The following is a 23,493-nucleotide window of genomic DNA, read 5'->3' on the forward strand; positions in this document are numbered from 1 at the left end:
TGCCATTGTTTCAATAATATATAGAACTTTTCCCGCAGCTCTGGTACATAAAGCTTTTTTGAGGCCTTGCTCACAATTCATTCTGTGGCAGCACAATGACCAAACGATATACTGTATGTGAGGCTCTTGATCAATCTTTGATCATGACTCTGGTGAGGAGGAAAGAGGCCAGGAAACTGACAGTGAAGATGCATTAGAGGAGGAAGTGTCAGAAGTTGAAGACAACACAGAATATGATCCAGACCAAGAGACATCCGATGTGGAACAATCCAGTGATGAGGCAGAGGGCCCTGCTGAGGTTATTGTTACATTCTGGTTGAGAGGAGAGGTCTGCTGTTGGCTGAAAATGTTATCAGGATGAGATACGCTGCTTCGAACTGTTCCTGACAGAGTCAATCGAAACTATAGTGATAAACATGACCAACTTGGAGGGGAGACAACTGGAAGGAGGTAGACACAGACAACTGGAAGGAGGTAGACCAGACAGACGTCCAAGCATTCGTGGGTCTCTTGATTTTGGCTGGTGTGTTCAGATCCAGAAACAAATCTACCACCAGTTTATGGGATAGAGAATGTGTCAGGCAATTTTGGGTGCCAATATGTCACTCCAGACATTTCACGTGTTCTCACGATTGATTCGCTTTGACAACCGTGATACAAGACCAGGCCGCCATCAACAAGACAAGCTGGCAGCGATCAGAGAGGTTTGGCACAAGTGAGTGGAGCGCCTGCCACTCATCTATAACCCAAGTCCAGACATCACAGTGGATGAGCTGCCCATTCAAATAGTATATGCCAAGCAAACCGTGTAAATATGGAGTAAAGATATGGGCAGTATGTGATGCCAGGACAAGTTATGCCTGGAACATGCAGGTTTACACCGGGAAAAACCTGGTGACGGTGTTCCTGAAAGGAAGCAGGGGAAGCGAGTGGTCCTGGAAATGACTGCAGGTCTCCAGGGGCACAACATAACATGTGACAATTTCTTCACCTCATATGCTCTTGGTCAGGAGCTGCTAAAAAAATGACCATGGTGGGGACGGTTAGAAGGTACAAGCCTGAGGTGCCTCCTGCCTTACTCACTACCAAGGACAGGGGTCGTTTTTCCTCTGAATTTGCCTTCACCATTATACACACTCTTGCGTCCTACTGCCCAAAGAAGAATGTGTTCCTGATGACAACTCTGCACAGGGAGGACAAGAAACACAACGCTGTCCTGTCCTTGTCATTTGCCCACCTGAGTCGTGGACTAACTTGTCTAAGCTGCCCCCGCTGCCTGCTGGTCTCGCAATTTCTTTCTCTCACTATCTCAACTCCTCTTCCCTGTATTCCGGCTCAAATAAATAGGGCTGTATGTTTCCATGTAAAAGAACATTTAAAAACATAATAATTGTTGTCCAGCTCATTTTGGAAAGAGGAATCATCAGAAGCAGCCATTGTAGCTAATTATTTAGCAATCTCGGCGAGACAATGCACGATAACATAGCTCCAGTAACTTGTAACTTGAATTTACCTGCAAAAAATGAAATGCTAATCAAGGCAAAGGTAAGAATCTCTGGATTAACTGTCTAATGTTAGCTAAATGTAGTAATGAATAAATTGGCTAGATTTATTTTATTTGGCAATTCTGTGAACTGTCTTTAAATTGACAATACCTGTTTAGCAAAGGTTTCGGCTAGAGATGATGTGCAGGAGCTTGCAGGGATTTGTAGTTTAGCATGATATCTACTCTGATGTTAATTAGCATTTGAATATGAGAGTAAATAGAGCCGATATATACTGATAAAAGTCACCTTGTCCAAGAGAGATTTATATGGTTATCAAAACGTCACATGTAAGTCTGCATGAAACACAGCCCTTGTTTTTTATGTTTCTAAAATCCCCTGGGAAAACAGAATGGTGTAAAAACGATTGGAACCATTTCCCTGTTTGACCGCTAGGTTTTATGGGTATTATGACTCATGCCGTGGTACTCTATGGCTCTATTGAACAAGGACAACCATATCTACTCTCGTGCAATCTGCGAAACAAAAAGACACAATAATTGCTACAAAACATGACCATTCAGTTTTAGATCTGACAGCAGGATCAATCAACCAATGACGTCGTTGATTGAACTCGACCGGCTCGAAAATTCTAAAACACAGCTGTAGTGCATAATTATGTCTGAAACACCCTTCATCAATCATAGTTATGCAGGGAAACTGGAAAACACCCTACATTGTGTCTAGCAGTGAAGTTTCCCTTTAAAAATCTACCTAGAACCATGATAAAAATAAAAAAAACATTTAATGTAAAGCCCAAAAGGTAGGCTACCATTATGTCAGATCGTGAAATGGTTGTTCAAATACGATTTTACCTGGCCAAATTAGATGGCCTGCAAAAAATAGGAACTACATTCTTTATGCACAAAACATCAACGTGGACCAGATTGACAGCTCTCCATTCCCACTATTCATATTCTGCAGTGAGAATTCACTTTCTTTCGATAATTATTTTGTCATTTATCTGCAGAAAAACGTTGTTTTTGAGCTTAAAAAGCAATAGCAACGGTATGCAAATCAGGGAGCAAATTAACGTCTCTTTCACCGATGCTATTATTTTCCCTGCGTTCACCAAAAAGATCCGTTCGCGAACGACCAAATCACTATTGCATGCAAATAGAAGAGCGCAATTATGCTCCTAGTGGCCACCGCCAGAACTGAGAGCTTACTGTATCAGAGCAGAATGGAGGAAAGTTAGGTGAAGTTGATAACGATGAAGATGCATTAAGTTCTGTTATAAAATACTTGTCACATTACATATTGGGGGTTCTCATGAGAGAAACAAGTGTATAGGTCTACTTCACCTTGAACAAGCGGAGTTGGTGCGTTTGGCTACATCATCCTCTTCCGTGGTACGCACTCCCCGCATTGACAAAGAGGACAGATCCAGTGCGCGGTAGGCTACAGCGGGAAGGTAGGTGAGGAGGAGATACCATTGATTATATTTGCACGAGGAGGAAAAGAAAGGGATACAAATAAATAATTATACCTTTAAGTTTAAAGGTAGATTTTTTTTCTCTGATTAAAAAGCGTGATAAATGCGTCCCTGTTTGGATAGAAAGACGTGTGTCTCGGCTAACTTTCACATTTCTTTGAGACGGGTTTCGTGTTGGTAGAAAAACGAAATATTTTCTATTATCCTCCCTTGTGTAAATATATACGTTGAGTTTTAGTATTTTTGATGGGACGACTGAGTTGCGCCTGTAAATTCATTATAGGGGAAGGTGCGGTTCTGTAACTCTAGGGCTACATGCATTCAACTTAATTTGGCTATTAATCATCCAATTTAGATATGGAAATGGGCCTTCGTGTCTATTTAACATGGGAATCAATTCAAACGCCCAAAGCCACTGAGGTTTGAATGATCACCGTCATTAGTCAGCTACAAATAAGAATAATTAAAGTTGAGAACCACCAGCACCTCAGTCTCGTATTGGCACGCTTTGGACAGATCTCACTGACAGATTAGACGACCAAATTCATGATACGGGCACTGTTTTACTAAAGCTACAAAAATTTAGTTGTGGGATTCTATTGTCATTTGTTCTATCCCTCACTAAAATGTGCTTTGGTTTGTTGCAGACTTTTTGTTTTCCCCCGAAGGTGGTGCAACATTCAAATGAACATGGTGCAGAACTAAGATGTCTATCTAATGTTTAGTCTGGATATACACTCATGTCCTCTCTCTTACTGGGCATATGCAGGAGGGTCAGATACAAGTGACTGCTTTCCATGTGAAGCAAGTCATATTTTCCCATTGCAGTTCTCTAATCACTTTTAATATAGATTGGTGCCTCACTGAGAATTGCTGTGTGCGGGATGTGTTATTCATTGGTGCAACATTTCCCTTGTGGAACATTACATAACAGTGCAGTGCCATATTAGAGATGATTAATCACACTGATTGCTGTTGTGCAGGTCTCCTCTGCAGCCTCAGCTCTGTCCAGAGAGCCAAGAAAGGCCAGGGCCACTGGCGTGTTGTCTACTTTCCCACTGCATCATGGGTAACTTCTCCAGCAAGGACAGCCATGGACCCACAGGTACCCTCTGCCCCCCCCCTTACACAAACACACACACACACTCCTCACTTAACCTGTCAACCCTCCTGATGTGCTGAACAGCTGCCTCTGAAGTATTTAGACTTCTCCTTCAGAGAACAAAGACAGCATACCCAGAGGGATGCTCACATACCTATTTCAGCTTTTAGTCAATGGTGAAAATACTGAATGGGGATGGACAGAGAGAGGCATTAATAGAGAGAAGGAATGAGACAAGAGGGAGTGAGGAGAGACTGGATCCATCTCTGCATTTGTGTTCCCCAATCTCCAGAGTGTGTGTGTGGGTCAGGGGGTAGGAATCTTGGCTTGGTTCCTGTGTGTGTGTTGCTCGGTGGTCATTCTCCTCGCGTCCCTTTGCGATTTGTCAGGCTTTGCTACCCAAGCTGTGATGAATCTGCAGAATTCCCCGGCTCAGCACAAGGGCAACGGATTAATCATGGGAAGCCTAATGCTGGCGGACTGATGCATACACACATTACGGCTTGGAATGGGTGAATAGAAGTCAGCGGTGGAAGTGGGAAGTTACGGCCAGTCACTGAATTTGCTGTGGGTTAGATTGACATGATTATGATGCATCACTTTCCATAACTTGTATTGTGGAACTCTTATCAGGAATGATATGAATTAAGCCTAGAGAATATCTGTTTAAACCAAGGACAAAGGAGGATTTGGGGTCAGTGGAGGTATAGATCAGCAGCACAGAGCAGAGGAACGTGTGTCTCCTGACAAGCAATGGCCCATTCATCCTGAGTATTGTGGGGGGGTTGACGGTCTGGATTAGTCACCAAGGCAGCATTGCATGCCATCACACAATACATGCCCAACCAGTGACCACTGCACTCAATCTCTCACGCTCTCGTTGGCTGTCTGTCCGGCTGTGTCTCTTACTCACACTTGTGCTGTTGCTCTTATTCTCTCCAGGGCCCAACTTGGATGTGTTCCACACCCCCCCTACTTCTCCAGTGACCTCCACCCTGCCTGCTCTCACTCAGATCACACCCTTTACACCAGGCCAGCCGGTCCCAGCCACAGCTCCGGCCCAAGCTCCAGCCCTAAGTGGGAAGAGACTAATACCCTCCCTGCCTGTCAGCCCAGGCTACTCTGTGATTGGTCCTGGGCTTATCTCCCTGCAGGGAAAGACAGGAAGTGATGCAGCAGCGCCTGAAAGGCGGGTTGTGATGGGGTGTAATGGAGGACCCACCTGCTCTACTCCCAGGAGTCCTGTATCCCAGGGGAATAGCTCAATGATTAGCCCCACCAAGAGTCTTCCATCTCTGGATAGCCCCTTGTTTTCAGCCGGCCCGGTCAGCCCCTCTGACCATAGCTGGAAGGAAAAGGACAGTGGACTGAGCACATCCATGCTGGAGGTCCGTAGGACTGCAGACAACCAGGGAGAGCTGGAGAGATTGGTGGAGGAGTGTAGGACAGCACTGGGTCTCAGCCCCAGTCAGTATGCTGCTCTGAGCAGCGTGGGTAAGAGCAGCACATACTGTACGTAGACATTAACAGACCCTCTTTCTAGCAATGCCTAAAATAATCCCACAATGCCGTATTTCTGAAATGCATGATCTCATACCTCTGAACAAACACGTTTTTCTCTTCTCCTCTCTCTCACTTTCTTTTTCTCTCTCCCCATCTAGTAGATGTATTGAAGCATCTGCTAGTGGAACGTCAGACGTTGACCGTAGAGGTCCAGAGTCTGAGGGAGACTATGCAGGTGAGAAAGATTAACAAGACATTCCAGTAAACAATGAACTGACCTGTTTCCAAATCAGGATACAGATTCTACATAGTGTAACCCTTCAGCTTTAGCCTAGTCCCAGATTGACTTCTGCTTTAGCCAACTCTTCTAACTATTGTTGTCATGCCATGGACTACCTTTGGCATGACAACAAAGGAACACTGCAGAGAAGAGTTGGCTAAAGCACAAACAGATGTGGAGCGAGGGTCACCATTGCTACAAACTCAGACAATAGAACATGACAGATTCCCTTCCTTTAATCTAAGTACTAAGCTCAGGTGTGTTTTTAGGTTGGACAACTACTTTGTTTTAGGTGTTGCTACTGTTCTTTATTTAGCATTTGTCTAAGTATACTGAATAAAAATATAAATGCAACATGCAACAATTTCATTGATTTTACTGATTTACAGTTCATTTGAGGAAATCAGTCTATTGAAATAAATGAATTCTTTAGGCCCTTATGGATTTCGCATGATTGGGCGTTTAGATATGCACAATTGTCCTCTCAATGGATCTTGTCACTGTATTTTTGGGCATTCAAATTGCCATCGATAAAATGCAATTGTGTTCGTTGTCCGTAGCTTATGCCTGCCCATACCGTAACCCCACTGTCACCATGGGGCACTCTGATCACAACGTTGACATCAGCGAACTGCTTGCCACACATGCCAAACACGTGGTCTGCGGTTGTGTGGCTGGTTGGACGTACTGCCAAATGATCTGAAATGACATTGGAGGCGGCTTATGGTAGAGAAATTAACATGACATTTTCTGGCAAAAACTCTGGTGGACATTCCTGCAGTCAGCATGCCAATTGCACACTCCCTCAACTTGAGACATCTGTGGCATTGTGGTGTTTGACAAAACTGCACATTTTAGTGTGGTCTTTAATTGTCCCACACAAGGTGCACCTGTGTAATGATTATGCTGTTTAATCAGCTTCTTCATATGGCACACCTGTAAGGTGAATGGATTATCTTGGCAAAGGAGAAATACTTACTTACAGGGATATAAAAAATGTGTGCACAAAATTTTAGAGAAATAAGCTTTTTATGCGTACTGAACATTTCTGGGATCTTTTATTTCAGCTCAGGAAACATGGCACCAACACTTTACATTTTGCATTTACAGCTGAAGTCGGAAGTTTACGTACACCTTAACCAAATACATTTAAACTCAGTTTTTCACAATTCCTGACATTTAATCCTAGTAAAAATGTCCTGTCTTAGGTCAGTTTTCCTGGTCATTATGGCCAAACAGTTTTTATTTTTGTTTGTTTCATCAGACCAGAGGACATTTCTCCAAAAAGTACGATCTTTGTCCCCATGTGCAGTTGCGAACCGTAGTCTGTCTTTTTTATGGCGGTTTTGGAGCAGTGGCTTCTTCCTTGCTGAGCGGCCGTTCAGGTTATGTTGATATAGGACTCGTTTTACTGTGGATATAGATACGTTTGTACCTGTTTCATCCAGCATCTTCACACGGTCATTTTCTGTTGTTCTGGGATTGATTTGCACCAAAGTACGTTAATCTTTAGGAGACAGAACGTGTCTCCTTCCTGAGAGGTGTGACTGCTGTGTTGGTCCCATGGTGTTTATACTTGCGTACTATTGTTTGTACAGATGAACGTGGTACCTTCAGGTGTTTGGAAATTGCTCCCAAGGATGAACCAGACTTGTGGAGGTCTACAATTCTTTTTCTGAGGTCTTGGCTGATTTCTTTTGATTTTCCCATGATGTCAAGCAAAGAGGCACTGAGTTTGAAGGTCGGCCTTGAAATACATTCACATGTACACCTCCAATTGACTCAAATGATGTCACTTAGCCTATCAGAAGCTTCTAAAGCCATGACATACTTTTCTGGAATTTTCCAAGCTGTTTAAAGGCACAGTCAATTTAGTGTATGTAACTTCTGACCCACTGGAATTGTGATGCAGTGAATTATTAGTGAAATAATCTCTGTAAACAATTGTTGGAAAAATGACTTGTCATGCACAAAGTAGATGTCCTAAACGACTTGCCAAACTATAGTTTGTTAACAAGTAATGTGTGGAGTTTTAATGACTCCAACTTAAGTGTATGTAAACTTCAGACTTAAACTGTATTTTTGTTCATTGTACTTGGAGAGGTGTATTGGGGAGAGCTTTTGGTGGATAAGTTTAGAAACATAAACAGGAAATGACACAATCCCAGAGGCAGAGGTTGCAGCTGGGGTTTACCGCATGGAACCTCTTAGCTCAGGAGATAACAACAAAAGACATCCTGTCATCTCCACCCAGAAATGGAACAGAGCAAGGGCCTCTGGGAGACGCAGTCCTGCTAAATGGCCTCTTCCTGTCCTAGACCCCTCCTGAGATCCTGAGGAGTCAAGGAGAAAATGCTCTAAGATAATCTTGATCTCCCCTTTATGCACAAACACAAACTGTACATACTGTATATACATACAGTGCCTTCAGAAAGTATTCATACCCCTTGGCTTAGTCCACATTTAGTAGTGTTACAGCCTGAATTCAACATTTATTTCATAGATTTTCTTGCTCATCTACTCACAATACCCGATAAGCACAAAGTGACAACATGTTTTTAGACATTTTAGAAAATTGAATGAAATACAAAAATATCTGATTTACATAAGTATTCACACCCCTGAGTCAATACATGTTAGGCTCACCTCACCTTTCTCACCTCACAATATTTTCACATTTATAAAAAATAATCAATCTTCAAGCTGTTTAAGTCTGTTGTAGATCATTGCTAGACATCCATTTATTTTCATGTCTTGCCATAGATTTTCAAGCCGATTCAAGTCAAAACTATCAAGGCCACTCGGGAACATTCAATGTTGTCTTGGTAAGCAACTCGTGTATATTTGGCCTTGTTTTAGGTCAGTGGTTCCTAAACGCTCTTGGTTAATGTACCACCAATTACATTTTTGCTCTGCATGGAGTACCCCTGAAGTACCCCATCGTGCATTTTACCAGTAAGCATACGGCCTCATGAGTCTTCTCAAGTACCCCTGGTTGGGAAACACTGTTTTACGTTATTGTCCTGCTGAAAGGTGAATTTGTCTCCCAGTGTCTGTTGAAAAGCACACTCCTCCAGAAATGTGCCTGTGCTTAGCTCTTAGCTTTGTTTTTACCCTAAAAAAAAATCCTTCCCGGTGACAAGCATACCCATAACATGATGTAGCCACAACCATACTAGGAAATATTTAGTGGTATTCAGTGCTGTGTTGGGTTTTTCCCCGAAGATGAGGCTTTGTAGTCTTTGCCACATTTTTTTGCAGTTTTACTTTAGTGCTTAATTCAAACAGGATGCATAATTGGAATATTTTACTCTATCAATTAGGATAGTATTGTGGAGTTACTACAATGTTGTTTATCCATTCTCAGTTTTCTACTATCACAGCCATTAAACTCTGTAACTGTTTTAAAGTCACCATTGGCCTCATAGTAAAATCCCTAAGTGGTTTCCTTCCTTTCGGGCAACTGAGTTAGGAAGGACGCCTGTATCTTTGTAGTGACTGGGTGTATTGATACAGCATCCACAGTGTAGTTAATAACTTCACCATGCTCAAAGGGATATTCATTGTCTATTTTTTTTTTTACCCCATCTACCAATGTGTGCTTTTCTTTGCGAGGCATTGGAAAACCTCCCTGGTCTTTGTGGTTGAATCTGTGTTTGAAATTCACTGATCGACTGATAATTGTATGTGTGAGGTACAGAGATGAGGTAGTCATAAAAAATAATGGTAAACACTATTGAATCAAATCAAATGCAAGCCATTTTTACATCAGCAGATGTCAAAGTGTGAAACAGAAGCCAGCAAGCAATGCGGACGTAGAAGCATGGTGGCTAGGAACAACTCTTCTGGCTGTGTCGGGTGGAGATTATAAGACTACATGGCCATTAAAGCCAGATTGTTCTTCAAAATGTTCAAACGTTCATAGATGACCAGCAGGGTCAAATAATAATCACAGTAGTTGTAGAGGGTGCACCAGGTCAGTACCTCAGGAGTAAATGTCAGTTGGCTTTTCTCTCGCTTTCCTGCTCTCTCCCCTGTGCCGCTCTCTCTCTCTTAACCATACTGCTCGCTCGCTCCCTCTCGCTTTCCCATGCCGCTCGCTCGCTCCCTCTCGCTTTCCCGTGCCGCTCGCTCGCTCCCTCTCGCTCACTCTTGCTCCTGTGCTCTCGAGGCTCTTCTCACCACCCCTCCCTCCCTCCCCACTCACACTCAAACGACCTCACAACTGTTGCTCCCTCCTGATCCCACCTCTGCCCTTCGTCTTCCCTGTCTAGCCCCTCTTTCCTGTCCTTTACGTCCACTCCTCCTTCTCACCAAACCAATGTCCTGTTCATCCACCCGGTCTCTTTCCCGGTCTATTGCGCCTGACCATGTGGTTGGGTAGGTGGGCTGATCTTTTCCCATGGATTAAATAGCTCTCAGATCTGCTCTGGGATCAGTTCCAGTTGGACAGTGCTGCAGATTTCCAGGTTTTAACTGGTTTTGGCTCTGAAACTGAGGTTGAATATGTTTACATGCCAAATGAAGGTTGTGTGTCAAATTTGCAATGCAGAATAAATGGTTGCGGCTGGGGAGAAGTTAGATATCCTGTGTGGGGGGGTGGTAGAAGCACTGTCTTTGATCTAGATGTGTCTAGTGTGGGTGAGTGTATCCACAGGCCTTGTAGGGACTGCTGTTGAACTGAGTTGGTCTCTTAATGAGTATCAGAGTGTATGGGAACTGGTTGTTCAATACACCCAAGTGAGTGTGGAAAGTTGCAGAAAACCCACGGCGAGTGGGGACACGGATTAGGGGGTCTGGGTGTGGAAGTGAACGGAGGCTTGGGGACAGACGGATGGTTCTCTCTGTCTCTCTCACACATACACCAGCTGAGATAGACACACAACTGGAATAACCACAACCCTCCTGGAGAGACTATGCTGCATGTCGGGGCATACGAGTCTGTGCCTGTGGTGGATCACTAGGAATTCCCGAGAGGGAGTATGTGTGCGTCTAAGGGAGAATCAACAGTGTTATCTCTCTGTGTGTGTGAGGAGTGCCCCCTCCTGTTTCCCGTCTAAGACGTGCCCTATTTGGACACACTGACAGTTAGCTGTACAGGCAGGATGCAGATCAGAGGCTACTACAGGACTGGGTGGTTTAGTCTAATGGTTTCCCATTGTGTTCTTGTCTCCCATCTGGCATTATGAGTTGCATCATGTGTACTAATAAAAAGCACTTTGTGTCTGCTGCCATAAGGCAGTTTAAACTCTGAGGCTTTGAATCAAAGAATGTAAGAATGGGTTGTTCAGGGGTCTAAAGTTTACTGTGTTAGAGAGAGCGGTGAACTTCACTTTGTGCTTGTGTTGGAAGAGAAATGACCAAGGAGAGGTGTGTGTGTCTCTGTCCAATGACGACATAATAGACCCCAGCTGTGGTCTAGAGTCGCTGGTCAGATGAGGAAACGAGCTGGCTCTAGTCTCTCCTCCTCCGCGTCTCTATCCATTCTTCATTTAATTACCAAACAAGGCAACCCCTCCACTCCTCCACACTCCCACATTTCTCTGCGGGGTCACATTGCAATGCTCACACCCATTCTGCACTGATTCCATCTGTGCATGTTACTTTATGTGCCGTTGCATGTTTGGTAACTGGATAGTGCTGTATTTCGGCTGCTCAACAGATTTTCTCAGTGTTCCTTATCATTTTACCTTTTGGCTCAGCAACTCTGCTTGAGAGCCTGTGTTTTATTTCTACCTTTTATCCACAGGACTGTGTTTGTGCATGTCCAGAGCTAGGGCATGCTCTTCAGGTTGTACGTTTTGTCGATAGTGGCGTTCTCACCTGGTCTCCTCTCCTGCATCTGCACTCAATAGAAAATAAATATGTGAAGAAGACATGGCGGAAGTTTACTGGTACGTTACGTCGGTGCAGTTCTTTTTTAATATCAGTGCAAGTGAGGTAACACGCGAACTAAACCGTCTCCGCGCTTGCGTCCCCTTATTATTATTATTATTATTATTATTATTATTATTATTATTATTTTTTTATTATTATTATTATTATTATTATTATTATTATTTTTTTTTTTGTCTATTCCCACCGGACACGTTCGTGACACAAGTTAAAATAGCAAAACCAACTGTGAACCATCTGTATTACGCCTAACAAAATATATAAACACAACATGCAACAATTTCAAAGATTTTATAAGGAAATCAGTCAATTGAAGTAGTCATTAGGTCCTAATATGTACGGTGCCTTCAGACCCCTTGACTTTTTCCACATTTTGTTACGTTACAGCCTTATTTTAAAATGTTCCCCATCAATCTACAAGCAATACCCCATAATGAGACACATTTTTGCAAATGTATTACATATTAAAAATACATCACATTTGCTTAGGTATTCATACCCTTTACTCAGTACTTTGTTGAAGCACCCTTGGCAGCGATTACAGACTTAAGTCTTCTTGAGTATGACTCTACAAGCTTGGCACCCCTGTATTTGGGGAGTCTCCCATTTCTCTCAGCAGATCCTCTCATGCTCTGTCAGGTTTGATGGGAGCGTCGCTGCACAGCTATTTTCAGGTCTCCAGAGATCTTCGATCGGGTTCAAGTCCAGGCTCTGGCTGGGCCACTCCATGACATTCCGAGACTTGTCCCGAAGCAACTCCTGCGTTGGCCTGGCTGTGTGCTTAGGTTCGTGGTACTGTTGGATGGAGAACATTCGCCACAGTGAGGTCCTGAGCGCTCTGGAGCAGGTTTTAAATCAAGGAACTATCTATACTTTGCTCTGTTCATATTTCCCTCGATCCTGACTAGTCTCCCAGTACCTGCCGCTGAAAAACATCCCCAGAGTATGATGCAGCCACCACCATGCTGAACTCTAGGGATGGTCCCAGGTTTCCTCCAGACGTGACGCTTGGCACTCAGGCCAAAAGGTTCAATCTTGGTTTCATCAGACCAGAGAATCTTGTTTCTCATGGTCTGAGAGTCCTTTAGGTGCCTTTTGGCCAACTCCAAGCTGGCTGTCATGTGCCTTTTTACTGAGGATTGGCCTTTGTCTGGCCGTAAAGGCCTGATTTGGTGGAGTGCTGCAGAGATGGTTGCTGCAGCTTGAGCTCAATTTTGAGTCGTTTCGCAAAGGGTCTGAATGGTTCTGTTTTTATTTTTGTGCATTTGCCAAACAATCTGTTTTTGCTTTGTCATTATGTGGCATTGTGTGTAGATTGAGGAAAAACACTTTTAATCCGTTTTATAATAAGGCTGTAATGTAATAAAATGTGGAGAAAGTCAAGAGGTCTGAATATTTTCCGAATACACCGTATTTCACATGACTGGGATTACAGATATGCATCCGTTGGTCAGATACCTTATAATAAAAACAGTAGGGTCGTGGATCAGAACCAGCCAGTATCTGGTGTACCCAGCATTTTCCTCATGCAGCACGACACATCTCCTTCGCATAGAGATCCGTTTTATTTTAACACTTGGCTACGCATACTCGTTTACGCAGTTAGGTCGCGTTTGGTTTATTTTGCTTGCTTCACGCAGCGCTGTCAGTTTGGTTAGCATGTTAGTTGACGAAGCCACTTTGCGACGCACAATCTGGTATTGGTATCTTTTCTATCCATGAGTTTACTGTATGTGATAGCCTGCTGCATTGCTGTGGTATGATTTCTTCTCCCTGTGTTCAACTTGTGTGATTTCATTAGAAATTCAGCAATAACCTCTGAATCATAGCCCCTTTGGAGGAAGGGCAGTAAACAAGTCACACATTCCAGGTTAGTGGATCTGAGCCAGTGCACCTGAATGGGGCCAGGGCTGTTTACAGCAATGTGTTTGCACGGGTCTCGATGTGGCTCATTTGATTCGCTAGATCCACTCCTCTAAACATGCTAAGACTTGCCTTCGTCTCATCCCATCCAACTTTTAGTTTATGAAGGCCAAATGGACATTTAAATCGTATAGTCTCTAGAGGTGCTGTGTATGATGTGATGTTGGCAGACAGGGCCTGATTAAGAAATATTTGGCAGAGGCGTTTTTAGGATTTCCACACATGGGGATTTTGATTTTAGTCTTAGAAAAAAATCAGATTTTTAAAAATGCAATTCTATGTCATTTACATGACAGGAGACATTAGCTGAATCTGAATTTTAATACCACCTAAATGAGTGGCTACTCTGACAAACTGAGATCAATCTGGTATTGAAGCGACACAACATTAGGAGGATATATATATATATATATATATATAAACACACAGTTGAAGTCGGAAGTTTACATACACCATAGCCAAATACATTTCAACTGTTTTTCACAATTCCTGACATTTAATCCTAGTAAAAATTCCCTGCTTTAGGTCCGTTAGGATCACCACTTTATTATAAGAATGTGAAATGTCAAAATAATAGTAGAGAATGTATTTATTTCATCACATTCCCATTGGGTCAGAAGTTTATATACACTCAATTATTATTTGGTAGCATTGCCTTTGTTGTTTAACTTGGGTCAAACATTTCAGGTAGCCTTCCACAAGCTTCCCAAAATAAGTTGGGTGAATTTTGGCCCATTCCTCCTGACAGAGCTGGTGTAACTGAGTCAGGTTTGTAGGCCTCCTTGCTCGCTCATGCTTTTTCAGTTCTGCCCACACATTTTCTAAGGGTTTGAGGTCAGGGCTTTGTGATGGACACTCCAATACCTTGACGTTGTTGGCCTTAAGACATTTTGCCACAACTTTGGAAGTATGCTTTGGGGTCATTGTCCATTTGGAAGACCCATTTGCGACTAAGCTTTAACTTCCTGACTGTCTTGAGATGTTGCTTCAATATATCCACATACTTTTCCTTTCTCATGATGTTATCTATTTTGTGAAGTGCACCAATCTCTCCTTTAGCAAAGCACCCCCACAGCATGATGCTGCCACCCCCGTGCTTCACGGTTGGGATGATGTTCTTTGGCTTGCAAGCCTCCCCATTTTTCCTCCAAACATAACGATGGTCATTATGGCCAAACAGTTCTATTTTTGTTTCATCAGACCAGAGGACATTTCTCCAAATAGTAAGATCTTTGTCCCCATGTGCAGTTGCAAACCGTAGTCTGGCTTTTTTATGGCGGTTTTGGAGCAGTGGCTCCCTCTTTGCTGAGTGGCCTTTCAGGTTATGTCGATATAGGGCTCGTTTTACTGTGGAAATAGATACTTTTGTACCTGTTTCCTCCAGCATCTTCACAAGGTCTTTTGCTGTTCTGGGATTGATTTGCACTTTTCGCACCAAAGTACGTTCATCTCTAGGAGACAGAACGCGTCTCCTTCCTGAGCAGTATGACGGCTGCGTGGTCCCATGGTTTTTTATACTTGCGTACTATTGTTTGTACAGATGAACGTGGTACCTTCAGGCGTTTGGAAAATTCTCCCAAGGATGAACCAGACTTGTGGAGGTCTACAATTACTTTTCTGAGGTCTTGGCTGATTTCTTTTGATTTTCCCATGATGTCAAGCAAAGAGGCACTGAGTTTGAAGGTAGGCCTTGAAATACATTGACAGGTACACCTCCAATTGACTCAAATGATGTCAATTAGCTTTAGAAGCTTCTAAAGCCATGTCGTCATTTTCTAGAATTATCCAAGCTGTTTAAAGGCACAGTCAACTTAGTGTATGTAAACTTCTGACACACCGGAATTGTGATACAGTGAGTTATAAGTGAAATCATCTGTCTGTAAACAATTGTTGGAAAATGACTTGTCCTAACCAACTTGCCCAAAACTATAGTTTAAGAAGAAATTTGTGGAGTGTTTGAAAAACAAATTTGAATGACTCCAACTTAAGTGTATGTAAACGTCTGACTTCAATTGTATGTATGTATTGGACTCATCAGACCAAAGGACAGATTTCCACCGGTCTAATGTCCATTGCGCGTGTTTCTTGGCTGAAGTAAGTCGCTTCATCTTAGTGGTGTTATTTAGTAGTGGTTTCTTTGCAGCAATTCGACCATGAAGGCCTGATTCACTGTCTCTGAACAGTTGATGTTGAGATGTGTCTGTTACTTGAACTGTGAAGCATTTATTTGGGTTGCAATCTGAGGTGCAGTTAACTCTAATGAACTTATCCTCTGCAGCAGAGGTAATGCTGGGTCTTCCTTTCCTGTCCTCATGAGAGCCAGTTTCATCATAGCACTTGATGGTTTTTGTGACTGCACTTTAAAAGTTCTTGAAATGTTTTGAATTGACTGACCTTCATGTCTTAAAGTAATGATGGACTGTTGTTGAGCTTATTTGAGCTGTTCTTGCCCTAATATGGACTTGGTCTTTTCCCAAATAGGGCCATCTTTTGTATACCACTCCTACCTTGTCACAACACAACTGATTGGCTCAAACACATTAAGAAGGATAGATTCCATCTTAATTCCACAAATAAACTTTTAACCAGGCACACCTGTTAATTGAAATGCATTCCAGGTGTCTACCTCATGAAGCTGGTTGAGAGAATGCCTGGAGTGTGCAAAGCTGTCATCAAGGCAAAGGCTGGCTCCTATTGAAGAATTTCAAATATAAAATATATTTGGATTTGTTTAACACTTTTTGCTTACTACATGATTCCATTTGTGTTATTTCCTAGTTTTGACGTCTTCACTATTATTCTCGAATGTACAAAATAGTACAAATTAAGAAAAAGCCTTGTGTCCAAACTTTTGGCTGGTACTATATGTGTGCCTCCACTGCTCAGATGAGGAAGGGGAGTTGTCCTTTTTAGTTAAAACTATACTAAATATATTCACGTCACCAAATAATTGGTTAAAACACAGTTTTACAAAGAAGGTCTACAGTAGCCTCAGCAGCACTCTGTAGGGTAGCACCATGGTGTAGTTGGTGGACAGCTAGATTCTGTCCTCTTCTGGGTACATTGACCTTAATGCAAAACCTAGGAGGCTCATCATTCTCATCCCCTTCCATAGACTTACACAGTAATGATGACAACTTCCAGAGGGTGTCCTCCAACTTATTAGAGCCCTTGCAGGGTGAAGTGACATCTTGTCCACCCAATCAGATCATTAATCTAGTACTGAAAGCATAAGCTAAAGCTAGCTAGCAGTGCATAAAATGTTATGAGTACTTGACTCGGATGGAGGGAAATTTTATCGCTACAGCATAGAATAACAATTCTGTGCTTCCAACTTTGTGGCAACATTTTGAGGAAGGCCCTTTCCTGTTCCAGCATTACAATGCCCCGTGCACAAAGCGAGGTCCATACAGAAGTGGTTGGTCGAGATCGGAATGGAAGAACTTGACTGGCCAGCCGGAGCACTGACCTCAACCCCATCGAACACCTTTGGGATGAATTGGAACGCAGAGTGCGAACCAGACCACTAACTCTCTTGTGGGTGACTGGAAGCAAGTCCCCGCAGCAATGTTCCAACATCTAGTGGAAGGCCTTCCCAGAAGAGTGGAGGCTGTTAGAGCAGCAAAAAGGGGACTCCATATTAATGCCCATAATTTAGAAATAAGATGTTCGATGAGCAGGTGTTCACATACTTTTGGCCATGTGTATGTTTGTTTCAGCCCAGCCCTAACACACCCAATTCAACCTATGGATTGTTCTTCATAGTAGATAACTGTCACTGTCTTCCTTTCTGCAGACTGAGAGAGGGGAGTGGCAGCAGTTCCAGTCTGACCTGCAGGTGGCAGTAGCGGTGGCCGACCGGCTGAGGGCCGAGGCCGAAGAGGAACTGAGCGTGCTCAGAACGGCTCAGAAGGATACAGAGCGAGAGCTGGCGGCAGCCCAGCAGAGATGGGAAGAGACTGATGGGCAGCTGGTCATCCTGCGAGGAGAGCTGAAGGAGAGCAGGCAGAGACTGGCCCACCTCACCCAGAACCAGGGGCCAGGACAGGCCAAGACCCAGGGCAAGGAGGGTACCACTGGGGAGATCAGCACACCTGAGCACCAGGAGGGAAGCCACCGGGGCAGGGAGAGGGGAATCAGCAGGGTGGGCCAAGGAGGAGATGGAGATATGGGGAAGAGGAGCCAGGAAGAAGTGAATAAGAATGTGGTTGTGGAAGAGGCTAGGACAGACACTAAGGTCGTGGCCAACCGGTACTTGATGAAGGTGACCAATGAGGAGAGGAGTGCAGAGGAGGGGTGTGATGTGAGGGAGACGCGACGTATGCTCGCACAGGAGAGGTCAAGGTGAGTACCAGGATGACTACCTGTTTGAAGGATTTCAACTATACATGAACTTAAATGAATGTTCATGTCCATGATTTTATATAGCTGGCTATTCTAGCTACAGTTGAAGTCGGAAGTTTACATGAACCTTAGCCAAATACATTTAAACTCCGTTTTTAGGATCACCACTTTTATTTTAAGAATGTGAAATGTCAGAATAATAGAGATCTATTTCAGCTTTTATTTCTTTGGGTCAGAAGTGGGTCAGAAGTTTACATACCCTCAATTAGTATTTGGTAGCACTGCCTTTAATTGTTTAACTTGGGTCAAATGATTTGGGTAGCCTTCCACAAGCTTCCCACAATAAGTTGGGTGAATTTTGGCCCATTCCTCCTGACAGAGCTGGTGTAACTGAGTCAGGTTTGTAGGCCTTATGGCTCGCACATGTTTTTTCAGTTCTGCCCACAAATCTTCAGTAGGATTGAGGTCCGGGCTTTGTGATGGACACTCCAATACCTTGACGTTGTTGGCTTTAAGACATTTTGCCACAACTTTGGAAGTATGCTTGGGGTCATTGTCCATTTGGAAGACCCATTTGCGACCAAGCTTTAACATCCTGACTGATGTCTTGAGATGTTGCTTCAATATATCCACACAATTTCCTTTCTCATGATGCAGTCTATTTTGTGAAGTGCAGCAAAGCACCCCCACAACATGATACTGCCACCCCCATGCTTCACGGTTGGGATGGTGTTCTTCGGCTTGCAAGCTCCCCCTTTTTCCTCCAAACATAACGATGGTCATTATGGCAAAACGGTTCTATTTTTGTTTCATCAGACCAGAGGACATTTGTAAATGTAGGATTTTTGTCTCCATGTGCAGTTGCAAACCGTAGTCTGGCTTTTTTTATGGCGGTTTTGGAGCAGTAGCTTCTTTCTTGCTGAGTGGCCTTTCAGGTTAAGTCGATATAGGACTTGTTTTTGCTGTGGATATAGATACTTTTTTACCTGTTTCCTCCAGAATCTTCACCTGTTTCCTCCAGAATCTTCACAAGGTCCTTGTTTTCCTGTTGTTCTGGGATTGATTTGCACTTTTCGCACCAAAGTAGGTTCATCTCTAGGAGACAGAACGCGTCTCCTTCCTGAGCGGTATGACTGCCTGCTGGTCCCATGGTGTTTATACTTGCGTACTATTGTTTGTACAGATGAACGTCGTACCTTCAGGCGTTTGGAAATTGCTCTCAAGGATGAACCAGACTTGTGGAGGTTTACACATTTTTTTTTTCCTGAGGTCTTTGCTGATTTCTTTTGACTTTCCCATGATGTCAAGTAAAGAGGCACTGAGTTTGAAGGTCGGCCTTGAAATACATCCACATGTACACCTCCAATTGACTCATCTTGTGACTCATCTTGTCAATCAGCCTATCAGAAGCTTCTAAAGCCATGACATGTTCTGATATTTTCCAAGCTGTTTTAAAGGCACAGTCAACTAACTGTATGTAAACTTCTGACCCACTGGAGTTGGAATATAGTGAATTCTAAGTGAAATAATCTGTCTGTAAACAATTGTTTGCAAAATGACTTGTGTCATGCACAAAGTAGATGTCCTAACTGACTTCCCAAAACTATAGTTTGTTAATAAGAAGTTTGTGGAGTGGTTGATAAATGCGTTTTAATGGCTCCAACATAAGTGTATGTAGACTTCCCACTTCAACTGTAAATCCAGACTGATTTTTGACTGCCATAATTTGTAAATCATAAACAGAGTTGCATAATCAGACGAATCGTTGTCTGGAGGGTTGAGCGGTTGTTGGAATGGAACTGACGTTCAGGCGGGACCCTTTGAGGACATCGATTTGTAAAGAACCATGTTAACTTATTTTACTACTGGTACTGAAGGTGAAAGCTGAGAATAAAGTGTTTCAACAATGTTTAGCTTTGCTATCATGTCTGACCCCTGATGAGCTGAACAACATGTGGTTCTTCTCTGATCAGTGTGTCTGTGTGAGTTGAGTTCATCCAGTAATATCAAAGGGCCATTCCATGATTTCACAGAAGCCTTTCCAGACTACCCGCGTCTTCAGACTCTCCCACGGTACAGAATGGAACATCCCAGTCCAATACTGCCACAATAGTTGGGTCTACATTCAAGGTAGACCACTTAGAATTTGGGGTCCAACTGCTAGTCTGTCTCTCATAACCCTGCAAATATATAACCATTACTTTTCCAGCAGGTGGCGTCATTGCAATAGTTGGAATGTGTTTTGTGATCGACTAACGCCTTCACATGTTTTTGAAATATTGAGGCACAACAATAAAATGTAAGGAATGTATGGTACAGTATGTAATAGCGTATGAATAGATATGATCTATGTTCTCTCACTTCAGAACCAAAGCCAAACCAGAGGAAGAAGAGAGTTGGAAAGGCAAGGCAGCTGGTCCAGCACTCACACCGGTGTGTTTTGTGTTCCCCAATCAACCACGTGTCAGTGCGTTCGTTCCTACCACGACCCCTTGATCAGTAATGTAGCAGGTCAAATACATTCTACTGTCGATTGTGTGTTTTACAGGGATACAGGAGGAGGCATTGAACCAGTACAACTCTGCCCTGACAGACCTGCCCCCGAACAAGGCTTCTAAGACCAGGTCTCAGGACAGCTTCAGTTTGCTGCTGCGCCGCCATGGCGGCTCCAAGAGGAACTCTCTGCTGCGCTGGTGTCAGAACCGCACTCAGGGCTACAAGGTACCGTAACGCGATGTTTGTGTTTTTGAATGGGGTCAGGAGAAAGAACGCTCGGTAGAGAATGTTGGAACATTCCATATGTAATCAGTAAACACTCATTATGATACTTTCTTCGCCCTTTTTCTGCCCACGCTCACTCTATTTACAGAATATTGACATCACTAACTTCAGCAGTAGCTGGGCAGATGGTCTGGCCTTCTGTGCTCTGTACCACACCTACCTCCCCTCACGTATTCCCTACTGCACCCTTAGCCCTGACAGCAAGGTGGGTAACACACACACATGCATAGCACACTTGAATGCATTGCACACACACCTATTGATTAGCCTGTCAATCATGGTGCTAATTCTTTTATCCATAGAGGGAGAACCTCAGCCTGGCATTTAAGACTGGAGAGAATGTTGGAATCACAACATTACTTGTGAGTCGAGTCTCCGTTAATCAGAAGCTGTGTTTAGTGTCATAACTCAATAGTGACTCAATAGTGACTCAATAGTGAATGAGCTGCAGCCGTATTGAAGTCCTCTGTGTTTTACAGACCATGGAGGAGATGCTGAGGGCTGGAGGACCAGACTGGCAAAGGGTTCTGGGATATGTGGAGAGCATGTACCATCACTTTGAGATGTAATGACTGTGTATGAGGGAAGCCTCGGAGGGGGTTACAGTTCACTACTACTGGTTGAAGGAGAGGGAGTGTAACTCGCCCTTCTACTAGCTGAGATGGTCATTAGCCAGGTTTCCATCCAACCAATTAATGTGGATGAATTGCCTGACGCATGAAAATGACCGGGTTGATGGAAAGAGGAAATGTTGGTACAATTTCATACATTTCGACAGGCAAGTTTTGTTCAACATGGTGGGATACTTTTGCGTCGGTACAATTAATTACGCGAGAAATGGTGTTAAACACCTTTTGTGTTCTAATATTGATATAATAATCAATCAATCAATCATTATGAACTTCACAGGGGGGGGTGAAAGTGCACTGTGATAAGCTTGATGCTCCTTTCCAATACATTTCGAGGGTCTTATTCTGATTGATGCTTGGCTGCTGTTTTGACAAATAATCTCGATCTTACCCATAATAATCTCATCATGTAGGCCTAGGCTAGCCTATACCCGCACTGTGTCTGCCAGCTGTTAGCTAGCACACACGTGCCAAAACCAGAGTGGGTACTTTTGCTATGTAACGCAACAGTTTTTGAACAAAACCATCGGTAGAGTTGAAAATGCAATGGGAAACCCATTACTTTTTAAAATTCAGTACATGGGAGTTTAAGCGCAAAATATATTTTTATATGTACTAAGGTCATCACGCACAGCATGTAATCCGCAACAAGTCAGTTTGATGGAAACACGTCTGTGGTGAGAAAATGTGCCTATTGATTTTAGAATATTCACATGAAAATCTGTGGCCAATTGGATGGAAACCTAGCTAGTGATTGGCATCTCGTGAAAGTAAGTGTTTGTTGGCACAACAGAGCCCCGTTGTGGTCAGGAATGCAGGTGCCCTTTTTTTCAGCAGTACCTTCTTAAGCTGCTGCTTTGTGTACAGTGCCTTTTTTTAATATCAGTTTTCCATTCCAATGACTCATGTTTTCTATCAGTTTTTAGCACTCTGTAAATATGCACTTTTATAAGCACTTTGATGATTGTAATTTAAAAGGAAAGGAATGCATATATATATACAGTCTGTCTTGCAATCCGTGGATGCTTATATGTAACTAAAATGTGATCGCTGACTACGTTGCCAAAGACGCAGAATAAATAAAATTGTCAATATAAAGCTAACATTGTTTGTTCTGTACGGTCTCCACGGAGACTGAATTGCTTTATCACAGTGATTTGACTTGGGATACCTAAATACTATTGCAGGCTTGGTCCTCCATAATCTTAGGTGAGACCTTGTTTGGTCTTGCCTTTGTCTCCATCTACTGGTGTCTTCAAAGCTGACAAGCTATACCCATAGTCGTACGCACACACACACTGTACACACACACGCCATGACCGTCTAGGACAACGTCACACATAGCCACTGCCCTCTTGACATCAAGATCACGTCCATTAATTACTTATTTGAATTTATCATGACAACCTTGAGACATCTGAATAATATTACTCAATAAGTCATCCGCAATAGCTCTCGGCTAGGGAGTTGTTTTACGCCAACCTAACATTTGTTCCAAGTGGGTGATACTGAAAAAAGTTTATTAAATGTGTGCAATAAAATATGCTATGATCAAATTCTTACAAGCCTATCAGAATTTGGCATTATGAGTGGGGTTGGAGCCAAAACGACGTGTTGGTCTGGACTACAACACAGCAGAGAAGACATGGAGAGGATTTGGCTCCTGGGAGTTTGTGTGGCGATGGCTGTCATTTCTGTTTCTGCTCAGGTCTCCTCCAGGTAATGAACCTTGAATTTGAGCTGATGGAAACTAGACATTTCTGTGATTTATTATTTGAACTATTTCGCCATGTCCGTAAATTGAATTTCTCTGTCATGTAGTCTAGTCATTATTATAGGTACTCATTTCTGATAGTCATAACTCATAGGAGCCAAGAAGCAAACATTTTGGAATTTAAATCATGTAAAAAAATATGTTGACATTTTTACTGGTTGCTTGAACACTTAGTGTTTGTATCCCAGCTGATGTAGAAGTCTCTTGCTCTCTCTCTCGCTCATATGAGCACTACGTACCTGATCTCAGACCGAGCTGTCTCCATCCTCACGAACGACCCAGT

General features: G+C 43.1%; 1 protein-coding gene across 8 annotated transcripts; it reads left to right on the forward strand.

Annotated features, from left to right (window-relative positions):
• The first annotated feature begins 2,176 nt into the window (after window positions 1–2,176).
• LOC118368450 (cytospin-A-like) lies at window positions 2,177–22,534 on the forward strand. 8 transcript variants are annotated; one of them, XM_035752558.1, is made up of 11 exons: window positions 2,177–2,307; window positions 3,963–4,084; window positions 5,024–5,593; window positions 5,743–5,819; window positions 17,479–18,026; window positions 20,060–20,156; window positions 20,393–20,459; window positions 20,575–20,747; window positions 20,896–21,012; window positions 21,110–21,169; window positions 21,287–22,534. In XM_035752558.1, the coding sequence occupies exons 1-11, from the start codon at window positions 2,267–2,269 to the stop codon at window positions 21,374–21,376; spliced, it is 1,962 nt and encodes a 653-aa protein (XP_035608451.1). In that variant the 5' UTR covers window positions 2,177–2,266; the 3' UTR covers window positions 21,377–22,534. The 8 variants fall into 8 exon arrangements, with proteins under 8 accessions (XP_035608451.1, XP_035608454.1, XP_035608452.1 ...); XM_035752561.1 differs by having other exon boundaries at window positions 20,063–20,156; XM_035752559.1 differs by having other exon boundaries at window positions 5,746–5,819.
• The last annotated feature ends 959 nt before the right edge of the window (window positions 22,535–23,493 follow it).

Source organism: Oncorhynchus keta, chromosome 35 (genome assembly GCF_023373465.1).
Source record: "Oncorhynchus keta strain PuntledgeMale-10-30-2019 chromosome 35, Oket_V2, whole genome shotgun sequence".
Taxonomy (NCBI): domain Eukaryota; kingdom Metazoa; phylum Chordata; class Actinopteri; order Salmoniformes; family Salmonidae; genus Oncorhynchus; species Oncorhynchus keta.